Source organism: Ursus americanus, chromosome X (assembly GCF_024610735.1).
Source record: "Ursus americanus isolate L20-20 chromosome X, mUrsAme1.1.p, whole genome shotgun sequence".
NCBI classification, from domain to species: Eukaryota; Metazoa; Chordata; class Mammalia; order Carnivora; family Ursidae; genus Ursus; species Ursus americanus.
This window is the reverse complement of record NC_142164.1, coordinates 39,673,108-39,693,252: the sequence shown is the minus strand read 5'-3', so window position 1 is coordinate 39,693,252 and position 20,145 is coordinate 39,673,108. Positions and strand designations below refer to the sequence as shown.

Genomic DNA, 20,145 nt, shown 5'->3' with positions numbered 1-20,145 from the left:
TTGCTTTGTCTCTTCAGAGTGTGGTTTTTCTTCTAGCATGCTTTGTGATTGTTTTGTTGAAAGCTGGACAGGATGTACAAATTAAGAGGAACTAAGGTAAACAGGGCATTAGTATAAGGTTTTATGTTAATCTGGCCAGGAGTTGGCTGTGTTTAGTGTTTACTCTAGCTGCAGGTGTCAGAGGTTTCAATTTCTTCTAATGTCCTTGTTTTTTCTCCCCTGTTTTTTGGGGTTTCCCTAAAAACTCCTTAAATAGAGTCGGAGCCTTGCAAGTCTCCAGCTGTAATCCATAGTTATTGTATTGATGCCCTATTGATTTGGTGGTAAAGTGCGGGGCAAAGGAAACATTCTGTAATCTCCTAATTCCATAATCTCGTAATCTCAAATCTTTTAGTGTGCCTGTGTCTCCAGCATGTAACCTTCACAAGTGTTTTACAGCTTTTTTTTTTTTTTACCTCTCTTTCTCTCTTAGATGAGACAGGAAAGCTGGAGGCATCTGGAGTTGGATAATTTTCCTTCTCACAAGCTAGAGAAGGCTTTGGTAAAATTGTTTCACTTGCTGGGTATCCCTTTGGTAGGCAGAAGCTCTTGATATACTTCAAAATGATTTCTTTTCCCTTCTCCATGTCAGGAACAGGAGATTGTTTCTTGGCCCTTCCTCTTGAGAACCTAGTGGGGTTCCTGGAGTTAAAAGCAATGCAAATGTGAGGGCCCTCATAGACCGAGGCCCCTAGAGTTTGTCAAACAATCTACACTCTGCTTTCAGAAATTTGTCAAGGTTACCACTTAAGTGTCCCTCCCAGTTCATGGCTCCAGTGCTTTCTGCTCCAGATGAGAAGATCTGGGTTGTGATTCTCTGTAACTGCTTGTCTCTCCAGATTTTGGGGTTGCAGTTTACTCTGTGACTTCAATTCTCTGATGGGTCCAGGAACAGTCATTGCTCTTTCCTTTGTTCAGCTGTTTTTCTTGTTATAAGACATGAGTGACAACTTCCAAGCACTTTACGTGTTGGAGCTGAAACCAAGTGGCTTTCTTCATTCAATATTATTTGTGAGTTTCATGCATGTTAATACCTGTAGTTATATTTTATTCGTTTTCTACACTGTATTCTGTTTTATGAATATACCACGCTTTATCCATTCTCCTGCTGATGAACAAGTGTGTTGTTTATAAACAATGCTACAGTGAGTATCTTTATAATATCTCCTAATGTGCGTGTGTAAGAGCTCCTCTAGGATAGACACCTAGGGGTGGGACTGCTGACTTAGCATATGAACATCTTCTATTTTACTAGGAATTGCCACAATGTTCATAAAAGTGATTGTCCTCATTTATATTCACCCAGCAGTAAATTAGAGTTCTTACTACTCCGTATGTTCACCAATACTTGGCATTGTCAGGCCTTTAAAGGTATGCCAACTTCCTGGGTATTAAACAGTTTTTCACTGTAGTTATATTTTGCATTTCTTTGATCACTAATAAGATTTCATAGCTAATTGGCTATTCCTGTTTTCTCCCCTGTGAATTACCTATTCACATCTTCTGGTCATTTTTATTGGGTTGTTTGTGTACTTCTTATTGGTTTGTAGGAAAAGATTTCCTTAAAATGATTCAAAACACACAGACCATCAAATAAAATACTGATGGCTTGATAACATTAAAATGAAAGACTTCTGGTTAACAAAGGACATCAGAAATAATGTTTAAAAGATAAGCCACTCACTGGACGAATATATTTGCTAAATAAGCTACACGTGTTTGTATCCAGAATTTAAAAATAATTTCTTGGGGCACCCGGGTGGCTCAATTGGTTAAGCATCTGACTTGATCTCAGCTCAGGTCTTGATCTCAGGGTCCTGAGTTCAAGCCCGTGTTGGGCTCCATGCTGTCACGTGGAGCCTACTTAAAATTTTTTTTCTGTAAATAATATGACAAACTAAACAATCAAATAATGGGCAAAGAAATGGAACAGGCAAAACACACAAGATTACTGAAAAGCTAACAAATGTATGATTATAAGCATAACTTCATTGCAAATCAGAAACATGCAAATTAAATCAATGAGATACCTTCAAACATTTTATACTGGCAAAAATAAAAAGTCCAATTTCAAAGAGTCTTGGCAAGGATATGAAAGAGATTTCTGAAACCCTGCTCATGGAGTTGAATATATACATACCCTATATCACAGTAATTCCACTCCTAGGAATGTAATCTAGAACAGTAATTCTTAAAATGTCACTCAGACCAGCAGCATCAGCAGGTCATGGGAACTTGTTGGAAATGCAAATTCTCAGGCCCTACTCCAGGTCTACTAAATAAGAAATTCTGAAGGTGGAGCCCAGCAATCTGTGTTCTAACAAGCCAGGTGATTCTGGTACATACTAACATCTGAGAATCACTGCAATAGAGCAGTATTTTTCCAACTTTTTTTTACTGAGATCTATAGGAAGAAATGCATTTTACATTCTGCCCCACATACATATCACACACATACACGTGCGCGCATGCGCACCCACACACACGCACACGCACACAAAACCAAACCAAAAGCTTCCAGAAACAGTAATCACCCTTACTGTATAGAACGTACTTTGGTATTTTCTATTCTATTCCATTTTGTTTCATTAAAAAAATTGCTTGTTGTGACCTACTAATTCCAACCTAAAGTTTGGAAAACTGTCCTAGAGAAACTCTTGTACATATACAACAGGAGATACATACAATGTTGCAGATCTGTCTGTAACAGCAAAAATAAGAAGAAAATATCTTCAGGAGAATGGGTAAATTATAGTATATTTCTACAACGGAATACTACATAGTTCCTTATATTATTAAAATAGGTTTAAAAAACACTACGTATATTGAGTCAAAAAAGCAAGTTGTAGAAGGATATGTAGAGTATGATATCATCTATATAGTTTTAAAATATATAAAACTAAATGTTGTTTATGAATATATAAATATGTAATAAAAATACAAAAACATGCATCAGAATGGTAAGTAGCAAATTCAGGTTAGTGGTTACCTCTGGAGAGGAGATAGGGAAATGGGATTGGTAAAAGGGATACATGGAAGTCTTCAGGTGTATCGATAAGGCTCTATTATTTTCCTAATCAAGCAAATACGGAAACTATTAAGAATTGAAAAAGATGGCTGGCTAGGTATAAGGGTATTTGCTATATTATTCTCTATAACTTTCTGTATAATACTATTTTATAATAAAAAACAAATCAAGCTGCCCTTGGACTAACAGCAGGAATATATTAGAAATGCAATCACTCAAAGGAAATTGTTTTAATATCCCTCATCTACAATGCATTTTTTTAAAATTCAGGGATAGCTAGAAGCTAACATTATTTTTTTTTTTTTTTGGTTTGTTTTTTAAATTGAACACAACCAAGTATATGCTCCAGGGGCTTGTGTTGCCTCTTTGAGTGACACGACAATAAAGTTTTCCATTCTGGATGTAACATATACCAATAATGTGAAATAATGATGTGATCAATAAAACAAGGATTGTTTACAACTCTACTTATATATTTGTCAATTTCTCAAGACTTAGAGGCCCTGCACTTTCACTTTGCTGTTTAGTATCAGAAATTTAAAGTCATGTCATATGAAAGCCAGGTGGAGCATTCTAAAGAAAAAAACTCATGTAATAACAGTAATCCCTACTCATAACCAGGTGGCCAATTATTTATTGACTAATTGCAGAGGCACTACGGCTACCTGATACAGTGGTCCTATGAATATTACTTGATTTATTACCAGCCTAGGAAACTGGAGGTTACTTTTCCTTCAATTCAGGACCTCTAGTAGATATGGACTAGAGTCTCATCAAGATTTCTTTAAAATTCTAAGGGTAGCTTAGGACCTTAGGAAACCACAAAGAACATCATAGGAAATATGCTACTTATATAATATGCAGAGAATTAATAGTCAAAGTCAAGGAAAAACACAATCACAGTGCCTATGTCACCAATCCTTGGTATAATCAAAGCTAATTTAAAAGTATTAATTTAGGTAGAGGTAAAGAAAAATTAAAACAACCCATGTTTTTTTTCTTGGTTTGGCCTATACCTTGTTTGGCTCCCCTGGATTATATGAAGAAAACATAGGAATTTTTCGGATCTCTTCCTCTGACAAACGATTTCTCTGGATCTCATCTTCTGGGACAAATTCTATTGGCTGCGTCAGCTTCTTAGGCCCAGTCCAACACTGCTCAGGTGAATTATCAATAACTTTTGCCACATGGAGACTGGGACCTTTACCCTGTGCTGCCTGTTTTCCCTTGTCCTGGAGTAATGACGGGTTCTCAGCTGTGCCACTATCTCCCACTGATGTAGCTGAGACCAGTGAGTGGGAAGCAAAGGGTTCACCTCTCATAAGTTGGAACTCTTCAAGACGTTTTTTCATTATCATCTCTTGGTAAAAACTTTCCAGGTTGTTCATGGGATCACCTTTGTTCTTCTTTTGGGGTTCATCTAGATCAAGACAAAGAGATAGGGAAGTTCTACAAAGCCTACCAACACAACCTTTGACAAATAAATAAAAATTAAATCTTGGATCTCAGATATAGAAACTCTGCTGGGGCAAATCTGACAAATAACAACAGTATACAGCTATTTTAATGTAGTGCATCTCAAGCAAGGCTGGAACTATGATAAAGCAAGTGAGGCACCTCGGGTGCAAAATTTAAGGAGGTGCTCACTCTCAGTCATGCAAGTACATGCACCTAACTGATAAAGGCATTAAAAATGTAACCAGTATGGCATTATCCCACTTGACAAAATTAATAATAATCCTTAGTATCATCTACTACTGAGTTCATATTCAAATGGCTCTGATTATCTCCAAGATATCTTTCTACACTTGGCTGTTCAATGCAGAATCTAAACCAGGCTTTGGCTGTTATATCTTTTAAGTCTCTTCGATTTTAAAAGAGTGCCCCTTCTTTTCCACGCCTCCAAATCATTTTTTTCTCCATCCCATTGAATTACTAGAGGAACCACATCATTTGTTCAGAGAACAAATGAAATTCGACTGATTGTTCCTCATGTTATTGTTTAACTTGTTCCTCAATCCCCTCTATCTCTTACAAACTGGCAGTTAAATCTAGAGCTATGCTATCTAATACAATAGTCACTGGCCACACAAATATATTTAAATTACTGTTTTAGATGTCAGTTCCCCAATTAAACTAGTCACATTTCAAATGCTCAACAGCCATATATGGCTAGTGGATACCATAATGGGCAGAATAGATAGAAACCATTTACATCATTGTGGAAAGTTGCATTAAGACAGTGCTGATCTAGAGGTTTGATTAGATTCAAGTTCAATATTTTAGGCAACAATCATCCATAGGTAGATGTGTACTTCCTATTACATCATGTCATAAGGCACATAATGTTTGGTGGTCCCACTTTAATGACGCTAAAGTTGATCAGCATATTCAGGTGGTGTTAGTCTGATCCCTCCATTATAAAGTTTTCCCATTCACCTAATAGGTTTTGCATCCATTGATGACAATTGCCTAGCTCTGTTAATTTACTGAGAAGTTGCGAAATGAGACTCCCCTAATTCTATTATTTCTTTTATATTTGTTAATTCTATTATTTCTTTTGTATTTATTATCTGGAATTCTATAATGAACTTACCGTCAACTATTTGGTTTCCCGTATACAGTTCATATAGGAAAGGCAGGACAAATGCTTGATTTTTTTCCCAGTATTTACCAACTATGAGATTATTAAGTTGGTACCTTAGAAATCTCCAGTGGTGACCAATGATTATTTTTAGTGTAATTGTGAGATCATTTTCGTATGTTTGATGTGTTCCAATTAAATGTAATATTTATACTTTTTAGTGGTCAAATTATCCCACTTGGGACCAATAAGTCCCTTCAAATTGGCTCCTGTGTTGCTTTCCAGTTTTTTGGCACAGCAAGATGTCACAAGTTCATTTTGAATATTTCCTGACTCAAACCTAGATTATCTCTCCAAGGACCCCTGGCTCCTTTTAATGGGAAATAGTATTTAGAAACCACAATGTGTTGCTAGGTATGTTCATAGCTGTTGAGTTCATGAGTTCATACTGGTATTTCTACTTTAAATTTAAGATTACAAGTTTTTTACTCACATGCCTTGATTTCAGACTTGTATCTCTTTTCACATATGCTTAAAATATTGGCTCAATGATATTAACAAAATTATTTATTAGCTTTTTCCCATAACATATTTATGGAATTTTAAAATGTCAATAACAATACTAATATAACTATTAATAATAAAACTACTGTTTCATATATCTTTGCAGTTATTTTTGTCCTTAAAATGTATCCCATTAGGAATGTACAAATGTTGTTCTAAAGTCACTTTACATAATTGTTTTTTCTGTATGGTTATGTTACCAACTTTATAGTTAGGTTCATTTGCTTCAGGTTATTTATGAATTTTAGGAATTGATTTTTTTCCTTTATTATTTTTTATATTATGCAGAACATTTATATGAGTCTAAAATGAAAACTGTGTTATACAGTACCTTCACATAAGTCTCACCTCCATCTCTGTCCCCTTCATCCCATTCCTTTCCTCCCCCATAAGTATAATTTTTATTGTTTTGACATTATGGTTCCATTGTTTCTTTTTTGAAAATATAAGCAAATAGGTGTGCATACACAACACATATATGTGTGTATCTATATAATTCATTATTTACACCCCTTTCCTACATAAAAGGTAACTTACTATAAACACTGTTCTACAACTTACTTTCTTGCACTTAACAATATATCCTGGAGATAACATATTAATGTGTAGAGCTCTTCCCCTTCCTCTTGATAGGTGCACAGTACTCTACTGTGTGGATGTTAGTGCTATATCCAGTCTTTTCAGCTTTTTGAATAATACCCTGACAAACAGCCTTGTGCCTACAGGATTTTGTATTTTTCCAGTATGTCTTTGAAACACATTACAAGAGGTGGCATTGCTGAGACAAAGGGTAAATGTGTATGTAATTTTTCCTAATATTGCTAAATTCCACTCTGTAGGAGTTGTATTATTCTGCATTTCCACCAGCAAGGTATAAGAATATTTATAGAAGGATTTCTTAAGACCCCAAAAGCATTAACCATTAAGGAAAATATCGACAAATACAACTACATTACAATTTAAAACTTCTGTTCATTAAAAATATCATAAAGAGGGGCGCCTGGGTGGCACAGTGGTTAAGCATCTGCCTTCGGCTCAGGGCGTGATCCCGGCGTTATGGGATCGAGCCCCACATCAGGCTCCTCCGCTATGAGCCTGCTTCTTCCTCTCCCACTCCCCCTGCTTGTGTTCCCTCTCTCGCTGGATGTCTCTATCTCTGTCAAATAAATAAATAAAATCTTTAAAAAAATATATCATAAAGAGACAGAAAAGTCATAGACTGGGAAAAGGTATTTGCTGCACAAATAACTGGCAAGGAACCATTAAGAAAAGGGGCAGACAATTGAAAATATGCCTCACAAAAGAGGAAATATACATGGCTAATAAATATAGGCAAAATGTTCAACCATATTAGAATTCAGGAAAATGCTAATTAAGAATGGGTTAGGATATTAATAGAAAATGGCCATACTGGCAAAAAATTAAAAAGAACACCAATATCATGTCAGTGAAATTGTAGAGCAAATGGAACCCTCATACATTGCTGGTAGGAATGTGCACCCATAGTGCAAATCACTATACCATTATCTACTGATATTGAATATATGCTCATAATATGACCAATCAGTTCCACTCCTACATATATGCCCTACAGAAACTTAGGTATACATGTACCAGGATACAATAATAATAATGTTTGGATCAGTGCTATTTATAGTAGCCTGAAACTGGCAAAAATATAAATGTCCATCTAAGAATCAATTATAAAATTATAGTCAGTTTATACAACAAAATACTATATTCTAATGAAAGTGAAGAAATTTCAGCTACATATGACCACGTGGATAAATATTCTAATGTATACATTCAAAAATATATATTTATTTAGTGACTACTATGATTCAGGTACTATTCTAGGTTCTTGGGATGCATCAGTAAATAAAATAGAGATCCCTATCAACATAGAGCTCAGTGAATTATAGAGTATGTCAGAAGGTTATGAGCACTATGCTATGAAAAAAAATACAGCAGTGTAATGGGTGATTGGAAGTGCTAGGGGGTTGTAGTAGTGGTAGTTGCAATTTTAATGTTGGTCTCGGTAAGTCTCATTGAGAAAGTGACATTTGAGAGAGAATACTTAAAGAAAGTGAGGGAATCTATCATGCTGATACTAGAGTGAGGGCCCCAAAGTGAGGAATATGTTTCAAAAAATTTAAAAAGTCTGAAATCATACAAACTATCTGACCACAATGGAATTACATTAGAGATTCACTGCTAGAAGAAATATGAGAAAATACAAATATTTAGAAATTAAACAACAGACTTCTAAATAACTCATAGGTCAAAGAACTCACAAAGGAAATTTTAAAAATATTTTCAACTAAATGAAAAGGAAAACACAGCATATCTAAATTTATAGATGCAATTAAAACAATGTTAGAGAGAAAATTACAGCTTTGAACACCTATATCAGAAAAGAAGAATGTGTTTAAACCTACAGTCTGAGCTTCCAAACTAAGGAAACTAGAAAAAGAGCAAACTAAACACAAAGCAAGGAAAAAGAAGAAAATAATAAAGATTAAGGAATAAATCAGTGCAACAGAAAACAGAAAAATAGAGAAAATCACTGAAACCAAAAGCTGATTCTTTGAAAAGTTTAACAAAATGGCCAAACCTTAGCTAGACCAACCAAGAAAATAAGAGAGAAGACAAAAATGACTAAAATCAAGAATTAAAGATGAGGCATCATTACTGACACTATAGAAATGGAAATGATTATAAGGGAATATTATAAATAACTTCAGGCCAACAAATTAGAAAGCTTAGATGAATGGACAAATTCATAGAAAGATACAAATTACCAAGCAGACTCAAAAATAAAGAGAATAGCTGAATAAACCTATAATAAGTAAATCAGTTGAATCAGTAATCAACAATCTACCCACAAAGAAAAGTCCAATTCCAGATATCTTCATTGGTGAATTCTACCAAATATTTAAAGAAATAATATCAATCATGCACAAACACTCTCAGAAAATAAGAGGAGGGAATCTTTTCCAACTTATTCTATGATGTCAATGCTATACTAAAACCAAAGCTAAACAAAGACACCACATGCAAAGAAAACCACAAATATCCTTCATGAACAGACACAAAAATCCTTAACAAAATATTAGCAAGTCTGCCTAATTCAGCAATATATAGAAATGATTATACACATATAAGTGGAATTTATCCCAGAAATGAAAGACTGGTTTATCATCTAAAAAAATCAATGACCATAATACATCATATTAATAGATTAAAACATTGAACTTGAACTACATGATCACTATAGTGAGTGCAGCAAAAGGATTAAATAAAATCCAAAACCCATTCATGATTTAAAAAAAAAAAAAAAACCTCACTTAAGTAGGAATAGAAGGGAACAACTTCAACCTGCATATGTTAGGCTGAATGACTCCCCAAAAATGTCCACATCCTAACTCCTGGAATCTATGAAAATGTTACATGGGAAAAGAGACTCTACAGATGTGATTAAGTTACATATCTTGAGTTAAGGAGATTATCCTGGATTATGCAGGTGGGCCCAATATAATCAAGGAGGCAGGAGGGTCAGAGACAGAGTAGTAGATGTAGCAACGGAAGTGGAGGTTGAAGTAATGTGAGGAAAGGGCCATGAGCCAAGGAATTACAGGTGGATTTTAGACACTGGAAAAGGCTCCCCTAGAGAACTAGAGAAGAGAGGCAACCATAAGAACAACTGGATTTACAACTTCTGACCTCTAGAACTATAAGAGAAGAAACTAGTTGCTTTAAATCACTAAGTTTATAATAATTAGTTATAGCACCCAAAGGAAAGTAATGTACTATAATGCTAAAGATCATGTACAAAAAACCTAGAGCTAAGATCATAGTTTATCGTTAAAAACTGAATGCTTTCCCCCAAAGACTGGGAACAAGGCAAAGATGCTTGCTCTCACCACCTCCACTGGACACCGTACTGAAGGTTCTAGACAAAGCAAGGAGACAAAAAAAGACATCCAGATTGGAAAGAAAGAAGTAAAACTGCCTTATTCATAGGCAACATAATTGTCTATGTAGAAAATCCCAAGGTATCCACAATAATCAACTGTATTTCTACAGACATGTACATAACAATCAGAAAGTGAAATAAAACATTTCTGTTCACAAGAGCATCAAAATGAAAAAAATATTTAGTAAAAATATAATATTTGTAAACTTAAAACTATAAAACATTGCTGAAATAAATTACAGAAGGGCTAAATAAAGGAAGAGACATTCCATGTTCATGGACTAAAATATTCAATATTATTAAAATGGCAGTTTTCCCCAAGTTGAATTACAGATTCAACACAATCCTTATCAAATATCAGCAGTCTTTTTTTTTTTTTCACAGAGAAATTGACAAGCTGCTCCTAAAATTTACATGGAAATACAAAGAGCCAAGAATAACCAAAGCTACTCTGAAAAACAGGAACAAAGTTGGAGGAATTACACTACCTGATTTCAAAACTTATATAAAGGTAAAGACATTGAGAGTATAAGGATAGGTGTATACATCAATGGAACCAAAACAAGTGTCCTGAAATAAACCTTTACATTTATGGTCAATTGATTTTTCACAAAGGTGCCAAGACAATTCAATGGGGGAAATAATAGTCTTTACAATAAATAGTGCTGGGAGAGTTGGATATGCATATTTAAAAATATGAACTTAGGATCTTTATCTCACACACAAAAAATGAACTCAAAACAGATAACAGATCTAATTGTAAGAGCTAAAATGATACATATTCTAGAAGAAAACACAGGAGAATATCTTTCTGACCTTGAGTTCAGCTACAATTTCTTAGATATGATACCAAAAGCCCGTCATAAAGGAACAAATTGATAAATGGAACTTCATTAAAATTTAAAACGTTTGTGCTTCAAAAGACACCATTAGAAAATAAAAAGGCAAGCTACAGACTGGAAGAAGATATTTGCAAATCATATAACTTATAAAGTACCTGAATTCAGAACTCTTACCACTCAATACTAAGAAAACCCCATCAAAAAATGGGTAAAAGACTTGAATAGACACTTCATCAAAGAAGACATAAGAAAGGCTAATAAACACATGAAAAATATTCATGATTATTTGTTATTATAGAAACTCGAATTAAAGCCACAATGAGATATTAGTACATACCCACTAGTATGGCTGTTTAAAAAAAAAGGGAATAACAAGAGTTGGCAAGAATATAAAGAAGTAGGAACGCTCATACATCACTGATGAGAAAGTAAAATGATGCAACCACACCGGAAAACAGTTTGGCAGTTCCTCAAACGGTTATACAGAGTTACCATATGACCTAGAAACTCCATTCACTCAAGAGAAATGAAAACATATCCATACAAATACTTGGATATGAATGTTCATTGTATTATTCACAGTAGCCAAAAGGTGGAAAGTATTCAAATGCCATCAGCAGAGAAAGGATAAACAAAATGTGGTATATCTATAAAATGGAAAATTATTTAGTAATAAAAAGGAATGAATTGCTGATACAGGCTACAACATGAACAAACTTCACAAACATGTTACCTGAAAGAAGCCAAATTCCAAAGATCACATATTGTTAAGATTCCATTTATATGAAACACCTAGATACAACAAATTTATAGAGACAGAAGGCTTGGGGTAGGTGTGGGAGTGATCTATTGTAAATACGCTCATGGGAATTTTGCAGAGTGATGGAAATGTTCTAAGATTGGTTCGTATTGATGACCATAAGTCAATAAAAATTTACTATCGCCTTAATTGAACACTTACAAATAGGTGAATTTTACCACATATAAAGTTCATACCTCAATGAAGTTGTTTAAAAATCAAGAAAAAAACTATTCAGTCTCACAAAATGTTAGAACAGAAAATAGGGGAAATATATTAAAAGACATTAAAGAATAATTAAATGAATGATAAGATATAGCATATTCACCGTTGAAGATCTGAAGACTCATACTGTAAATATGTCAACTGTCCTCAATTCATTTAAATACTCGATGGAATCTCAGTTGAAATCATGTAAGAGAGAGTATGTGTGTGAGTATGTGTGTGTGTGACTTGACAAGCTGATTCTAAAATTTCCATGGAAAAGTGAAGTATCAAAAGTAGACAAAACACTTTTGAAGAAGAACAAGGTGGAAGGAATTGTTTTTTTCTTATTGAACCAGATATCAAGACATTAAAAAGCTAAATTGTCATCTGGTTATGATATACTGAGAGCCAAAAAAGACCAAAGGAACAAAAGAGAGAACCTATAAAAACACCCATGCATACATGAACACCTGATATATGACAGAGCTAGCAATAAATAACAGTGCAGGGACATTTTCAAAATATATTGTTGGGATAAAGGGTTATTTATATGGTAAAAAACAAAACAAAACAAAACCTGAAATCCTACTTCATACCATATACAGAAATCAATTCCAGGTGGATCAAAGACTTAAATGTGAAAGGCAAAAACATAAAGCCTTCAGAATAAAGAACAATATCTTCCTGAGCTCATGCAGGGAAGGATTCATTAATCAAAGCAGAAAAATCACAAAGTGGAAAGAAAAATTAATAGATTTTATTACATACAAATGAAGAACTTTTATTCATCAAAAGACACCATAAAGGGAATGAAATGATAAGCCAAAAAGTAGGAATAGGCATTTTCAACACATATAGCCAACAAAGAGCAAGTGTCCACAATAATAAAGAACTTATACAAATTTATAAGAAATGCATTTAAGATGAGAGACGAAATTTGGAGATAGAATATTCAGGACATATAACCACAACACTTTCCTACTAGCTCCCTCTTCACAGAGCACTACTGAAGGTAAGTAGTGATCATTGAGATCTGCCATATCCCAGGGCTTTGGGGCAAGCTACTGCTTTGATAACATGCCTAAAGTGACCTCTGAACCAAGAGTGCATCTGGACACAGATATAAAACAGATGGAAAGTTATGCAGGTAACATTTGCTAAATGAGCAAAAGAACTGAATAGCCATTTCACAAAGGAGGCTATCCAAATGGTCAATTATGTGTGAGAGGGTTTCCAACCTCATTAGACACCAACGGAAGGAAGTTAAAACCACAACGAAACAAACAAAACAATATGGACTTAGACTCCTGAAAAGTATCAATGCCTGCAACAGACGGACAGACAGACAGACAGACACACACACAGACACACACACACACACACACACACACACGAACTGTTATAAAGCAAACTAAATGCAATATGTAATCCCTGATTACATCCTGAATTTAAAATTGAGAAATCTAATTAGATACTGTATATTAGATAGTATGTGTAACAATGCTAAATATCTTAAGAGTGAACATAATACTATGATTATACAGGAGAATGTCTATGTTCTTAGAAGATACATAATGAAGTATTTAAGAGTAAAACCTCTTAATGTCTGAAATTTACTTTCAAATTGTTTAGCAATAGACAAACCACACATACACACACACACACACACTCTCTCTCTCTCTCTCTCTCTCTCTCTCTCTCTAGTGTAGAGGATAGTAGAGATACAGCAAATGTGGCAAAATGCCAGTAGTTGGTAAATGTACATGAAGGGTGTGAGTATACTATCCTTTCAATTTTTCTCCATGCTTGAAATTTTTCAAAATAGAAGGGTGAGGAAAACAAGACTTTACTAAACCCTAGACAAATAAAAAGTAATATAAATGAACGCTAATTATTAAGAAAGGGAACTATACTGAAATATAAGTAAATACCCATCAGATTGGAGTCTGATGATACCCAGTGTGGACAAAGATATGCAGCAACCTGAACCTTCTTCACACGTGGTTGGTGGGTTTTTAACTTGGGACAATCCCTTCACAAAAGAGTTAATATCTATAAAGTGAACAGGTAGGAATTCTTCACCCCTCAATTCCACTCCTAGGTATATATCCTGAGAAACTCCTGCATATGTGTCCCAGGATACATGTACAAGAATGATCACAGTAGCAGGACTGATACTTACAGCCCCCCCCAATGGAAACAACCCACATGTCCAACTACAGTAAAATGGATAAATAAATGTTGATATGTCCATATAAAGGAATACTATACTACAGTGAAAGTGAATCAACAACGGCTATACATGGTAATATGGATGAATCTCACAAATATAGCAGTAGGTAGAAAAGGACCCAACAGAATACATACAGCACAATTCATTGATAAAATGCCTAAAAACAAGCAGAACTAACCACTGTCTAGTGATGTATGTATGGGTGGTAAAAATATAAAGAAAAGCAAAGAAATTCTTATCACAAGTCAGGACAGTGGTTATATCTGGTAGGCAGGGGGATGTTATTTCTGAAGAGCATACAGGGACTTTTGGAGTATCGGCAAGATTTGATTTCTTGACTTGACTGACTGTATGTATTAAGTACTCTCTGGCATGATCCATTTCATTATTAAAAATGTTTTTTTAGGAGCGCCTGGGTGGCTCAGTTGGTTAGCATCTGCTTTCAGCTCAGGTCATGATGCCAGGGTTCTGGGATCGAGCCACATGTTGGGCTCCCTGCTCAGCAGGGAGCCTGCTTCTTCCTCTCCCTCTACCACTCCCCCTACATCTGTTCTTTCTCTCTCTCTCTGTCCAATAAATAAATTTTAAAAATCTTAAAAAAAATATTTTTTTAAAAAGTGAATTAAGAGGTAAAGAAGAGGAGATAAATCAGTATACTGGGTTGAATAGTATCCACCCTAAATTCATGTCCACTCAGAACTTCAGAATGTAACCTTATTTGGAAATAGCGTATTTGCAGATAGTTAGGTAAGATGAAGTCATATGGGATTAGAGTGCGCCCTAAATCCAATGACTGGTGTCTTTTTAAGAAGGCCACGTAGAGACACAGACACACATGTCATGTAATGGTAGAAGCAGAGACTGGAGTGATGCATATACAAGGTAAGGAGGGCCGGCAACCAGGAGAGGGGCACGGAACATATTCTTCCTCAGAGTCTCCAGAAGAACCAACCTGTCAACATCTTGATTTGAACTTCTAGCCTCCAGAACTGTGAGAGAATACATTTCTGTTGTTTTAAGTCACCTAGTTTGTGGTACTTTGTTACAGCAGCCCTAGGGGACTAATACACATTTTGCACCGGGAAATGGGGTGCTCCTGTAACAAACACCTACAAATGTGTGAGTGGCTTTGGAATTGGGTAATGGGTAGAGGCTGGAAGAATTTTTGAGTTGCTTGAAAGAAAAAGGTTGGTTACCTTGAAGAGACTGTTGGTAGAAATGTGGGTGTAAATAACAGTTCTGGTGAGCGCTCAGAAGGAAAGAGGACAGTAGAGAAAGCTTCTATCACCTTAGAGAATACATATATCATCATGAATAGAATATTGCTAGAGATATGAACATTAGAAAATGTACTTCTGGTGAGGCATTAGAAGGAAATGATGAACATATTATTGGATGCTGGAAGAAAGGAAATCTTTGTCATCAAGTGGCAGAAACTTGGCTGAAATGAGTTTTGCTGTTGGGTGGACTTAACTTATAAGTGGATATTTAGCTGAGGAGATTTCCCAGCGAAGTGCGAGATGCAGCCTGATTTCTCTTTGATGCTTACAATAAAATGAAGAGAAAAGAGAGATAAATTAAGGAAGGATCTGTGAAAAGAAGAAACCAGCACTTGATGACCTAGAGAATTCTCAGTGTATCTAAACAAAGAATGTGCTCTGGAAACAGGGCCTCTGGTGTGGATGGACAGACTTTCACTGAAGAGATTAGGTGTGTGACTCATGGATGCAATCAACCATCTCAGCAGAAGCCAGGAAGACAGGAGGGGTTATCCAGAAAAGACCTGTAGAAAACTCTTATAACTGATTATATGGGTCTCTTGACATGCAAAAGACCAACAACGTTTTTAGAGAACTGTACAGCAGCAGAAACAGTGCCAGCCCAGTGTGAAAGTGACAAAGACAGGACAAAAGGAAGGATGACTGCAAAGGCAAAGCCACAAATGCAAAAGCCACAGACAGTGGAGCTGCAGCTACCCTGGTAGGCTGAGAAGGTGGGGCTATCCCAGAGGACCCAGAGAGCAAGACCACCCCTGAGGGCCAGAGGGCACAGCACTGAGCCCAGAAATTTACTCTCAGGCTCCGAGACCTAACAGAATGTGCCCTGCTGGGCTGTTAACTTGCTTTACCAGTAAACCCTTTATTCCTTCCTTTCTGCCATTTCAGAGTAGGAATGCCTATCCTATGCCTGTCTCACCACTGTATTTTGGAAGCAGATAATTTGTCTAGTTTCACCAGTCTCTGGACAGAGAGGAATTTTGCCTTAGGCTGGAACATACTCAGCACCCCACTGATACCTGGTTCTGATTATTTAGTTAATGACACTTGAGACTTTTTGAGTTGATATTTAGATGAGCTTTGGGACTTAGACTTGATGCTGGAATAGGTTAAGACTTCTGTGGATGTTGTAACAGGGTGAATGTATTTTGCGTGTGAGATGGATATGAATATTTGGAGGCCACAGGGCAGACTGCACTGGGTTGAATAGTGTACCCTCAAAATTCATGTCCATCCCGAGCCTCAGACGTGACTTCATTTGGAAAGAGAGTCTTGGTAGATGTCACGGGTTAGGATGACATTACATTGAATTAAGGTGGGCCCTAAATCAAATGACTGATGTGCTTATAAGAAGGCCATGTGAAGGCACAGAGACACAGACACACACTTGAGACCGTCATGTGATGATGGAGGCAGAGACTTTTGAATGATGCAGCTAGCTATAACACCAAGGAATGCTGGCAAATGCCAGAAGCTAGAAGATACAAGGAAGGCTTCTAGAGCCTTCGGAAAGAGCATGGCCCTGCTAACACCTTGATTTCAGACTTCTCACCACTGTGAAAGGATAAATTTCTGTTGTTCTAAGCCTCTAGATTTGTGGTCTTTTGTTATGGCAGTCCTAGAAAAAGAATCCAATGATTTTAGAAAATTCTTCTAGGAAATTTTGTTGCAGAGAGAAGAAAAAACGATTGACATACACAATATGAATAAATCTCAAAAACATATGCTCAGTTAAAGAAGCCTTACAGAAAGAATACGAAGTATTTCATTTCAGTTATCTGAAATTCTAGGATAGGAAAAACTAATCTATAGTGGAAAAAAACCAAAACACCAGTTGCCTCTGGGAAATTACTGACAAGAATTCTGATAAAACTTTCTGGAATGGTGGTAATCTTTGGATTAGGTACACAGATGCAGTGGTACGCTAGAAATGGCCCAATGATTATACACATGTATCTTCCAGACTCCATGTTCAGTGATAACACTTTGGTAGCCTGAAATTTGCCATGGTGCAAGTATGTACACCATGGAAACTGGCAAATGATACAAATCAGAGCCCTTTTACTTTCTGGAGAGCTGGCTGTTAAACATTTACCAACACATCACTACAAAAATGTATACATTGGCCAAAAGTTAGCAAATGAACACTTAAAATTCGTGCATTTTATGGCATGCAAAATTTACATCAAAACAAAAATTGAAATAGTTAATTCTAGCTACCAATATGCACACTGAAGTATTTAGTGGGATATGCATTTACAGTGGCAATTTATTTTAAATACATCAATAAAGTAAGATGGATTGACAGATGAGTGGAGGGATAGATACGTGATAAAATAAAATATTAATGTTAGAATCTAGTTGCTGATATAATGGGTGTTTGTGATAAAATTCTTTCAACATTTCTGTGTTTGAAAATTTTCATTAAAGACTGGGGAAACACCATTTCCTATATGGATATCAAAAAAATATTGACATATGTACTTAATTCTTTCATTTTGATATTTCAAGTTTTAAACCAAGTACTACTTATTATGGTTATAGTGAAGGGAAAGAATCTAAACATATTGTTTGCTCAAGTAGCTAAACAACTGAAGGGCATTTTTTGTCTTCATCATTTTTTAAAGATAGTTCATGGTAGGAGTATGTACACTACAGAAACTGGCAAGTAGTAAAAAGCATGTTAAAATCCTGAAAGGAGGGACGCCTGGGTGGCTTAGTCAGTTGGGTGTCTTCCTTTGGCTCAGGTCACAATCCCAGGGCCCTGGGATTGAGCCCCACATCGGGCTCCTCACTCAGCGGGAAGCCTGATTCTCCCTCTCCCTCTGCCTGCTGCTCCCCCTGCTTGTGCTCTCTCTCTGTCAAATAAATAAATAAAATCTTTTTTAAAAATCCTGAAAGGAAAGAGGCAATACTGGGGATAACTGACCGAGGTCCCTGGGGAGGTAAGAGGGCTAGGATCCAGCACAAAGGTGTAAAGATTAACTTTAGGCATGAAGGATGCCTACCACTGAGTTGAGATGGAAGAAAATAAGAGTCAGGATGCAGAAGTTAGCAGAGTCAGGCAGAAAGAAGATGAAAGCTCTTGCCAATGACAATGTTTCCTTTGAAATAGGAAGACTATCTGCTAAAAACAATGAAACAGTAGGATGGAAAGAATAATGAAGATCTAAAAGAATATATGGAAAGAATGAAATGGAGAGCTGACCAGGAACCAGCAGATAGACAGACTGCTGAACAAGGAAGAAGGCTCTAGACCAGACCAGACATGAGGAAACTGCAGAGGCATTAATCAGCAAAATTATACAATTGTTCTCTAGTAGTGCTCAAAAACTATCCTGCAGAAATAAAGAAGGCAATTAGTTGGACTGATTCAGGGTTGAGGTTTTGATGGGTAGGTATGGCACACAGACAAGGAAACAAAAAGAATGTTTCACTGGCAAGAACATGAGTAAATAATGGGTGATGGAGTCTAAGTAAGATGTGGAAGGAAGGAGACAGGAAGGGGATGACAGATTGGGAGAAAATAAAAAGGTCAAGGAACTGGAGATTTCAACAGGGTTGAAGAGATGAAATAATGGGTATAAGAGAGTTGCAAGGGCCAGAAGTATAAGAAAAAGGTTGTGGTCAGAGTAATATATTGGGGTTTAAGATTTCAGAGGAAGTTTATTTCTTTTTTAATTATTATTATAATATTTTTTAATTATATTATGTTAGTCACCATACAGTACATCCCTGGTTTTTGATGTAAAGTTCGTTGATTCATTAGTTGCGTATAACACCCAGTGCACCATGCAATATGTGCCCTCACTACCCATCACAAGCCTATCTCATTCCCCCACCCCCCTCCCCTCTGAAGCCCTCAGTTTGTTTCTCAGAGTCCATAGTCTCTCATGCTTCATTCCCCCTTCTGATTACCCCCCCAGAGGAAGTTTATTTCTAGAGATAATGTATGTTGTTTTCCCACTGATTTAAAGTTAGAAGATGGGATATGTTTTACTCCCCCAAAAAATGTTTATCTTAAGATACAGCAAAATTACACTTAATAAACCAAAAAACCTTCTCAAATCCCATATTCAAATGCTATGGTCAAGAGCACTGACATTCATGTAAGAACAGACCTAGATTTAAGTCCTAACATAGCCACTTAATAACTGACCTTGAGAAAGTCACCTACCTCCTCAGAAGCTCAATTTCATTATCTCTAAAATGAGTAGAATACTGCCACTATGTTGTAGGGTTATTATAAAGGTTAAATGAGCAAACATACAAAATGCTTAGCACAAGGACTGGCACAAATAAGCCCTCAAAAATTATTAGCTATTTCCTCATAGCTGTTTCCATGTAAGAAGTGAGCACACTTCACCCCCGCCTCTCCCACTGAATACAATTCTAAAACCTGGCAAGAATTCATGGAACATCTGAAGACTGCAAAAAGTACATAGTAGCAGGTGGAATAGGTGAGAATTTGAAATAACAAAGAACCCATGCCCAGACACAGCACGATTAGATTGCTGAAAAGTAAACAGGAAGAGTAAAAAGAGTAGAATAATGAAAGAGCATTTAAAAACCCTTGTATTCACAGTCCATTGGTTT

At 36.0% G+C, this 20,145-nt stretch overlaps 1 protein-coding gene across 6 annotated transcripts in view; it reads right to left on the bottom strand.

The window, feature by feature from the left end:
- The window catches only part of RBM41 (RNA binding motif protein 41), a 55,791-nt gene that overhangs the window by 17,416 nt on the left and 18,230 nt on the right, over positions 1 to 20,145 (bottom strand). For all 6 annotated transcript variants that reach the window (XM_087859965.1, XM_087859967.1, XM_087859964.1 and 3 more), the window contains one exon: positions 4,084 to 4,487. In XM_087859965.1, the coding sequence (XP_087716091.1) occupies positions 4,084 to 4,487 (404 nt within the window). The remainder of the gene's footprint in view (positions 1 to 4,083; positions 4,488 to 20,145) is intronic.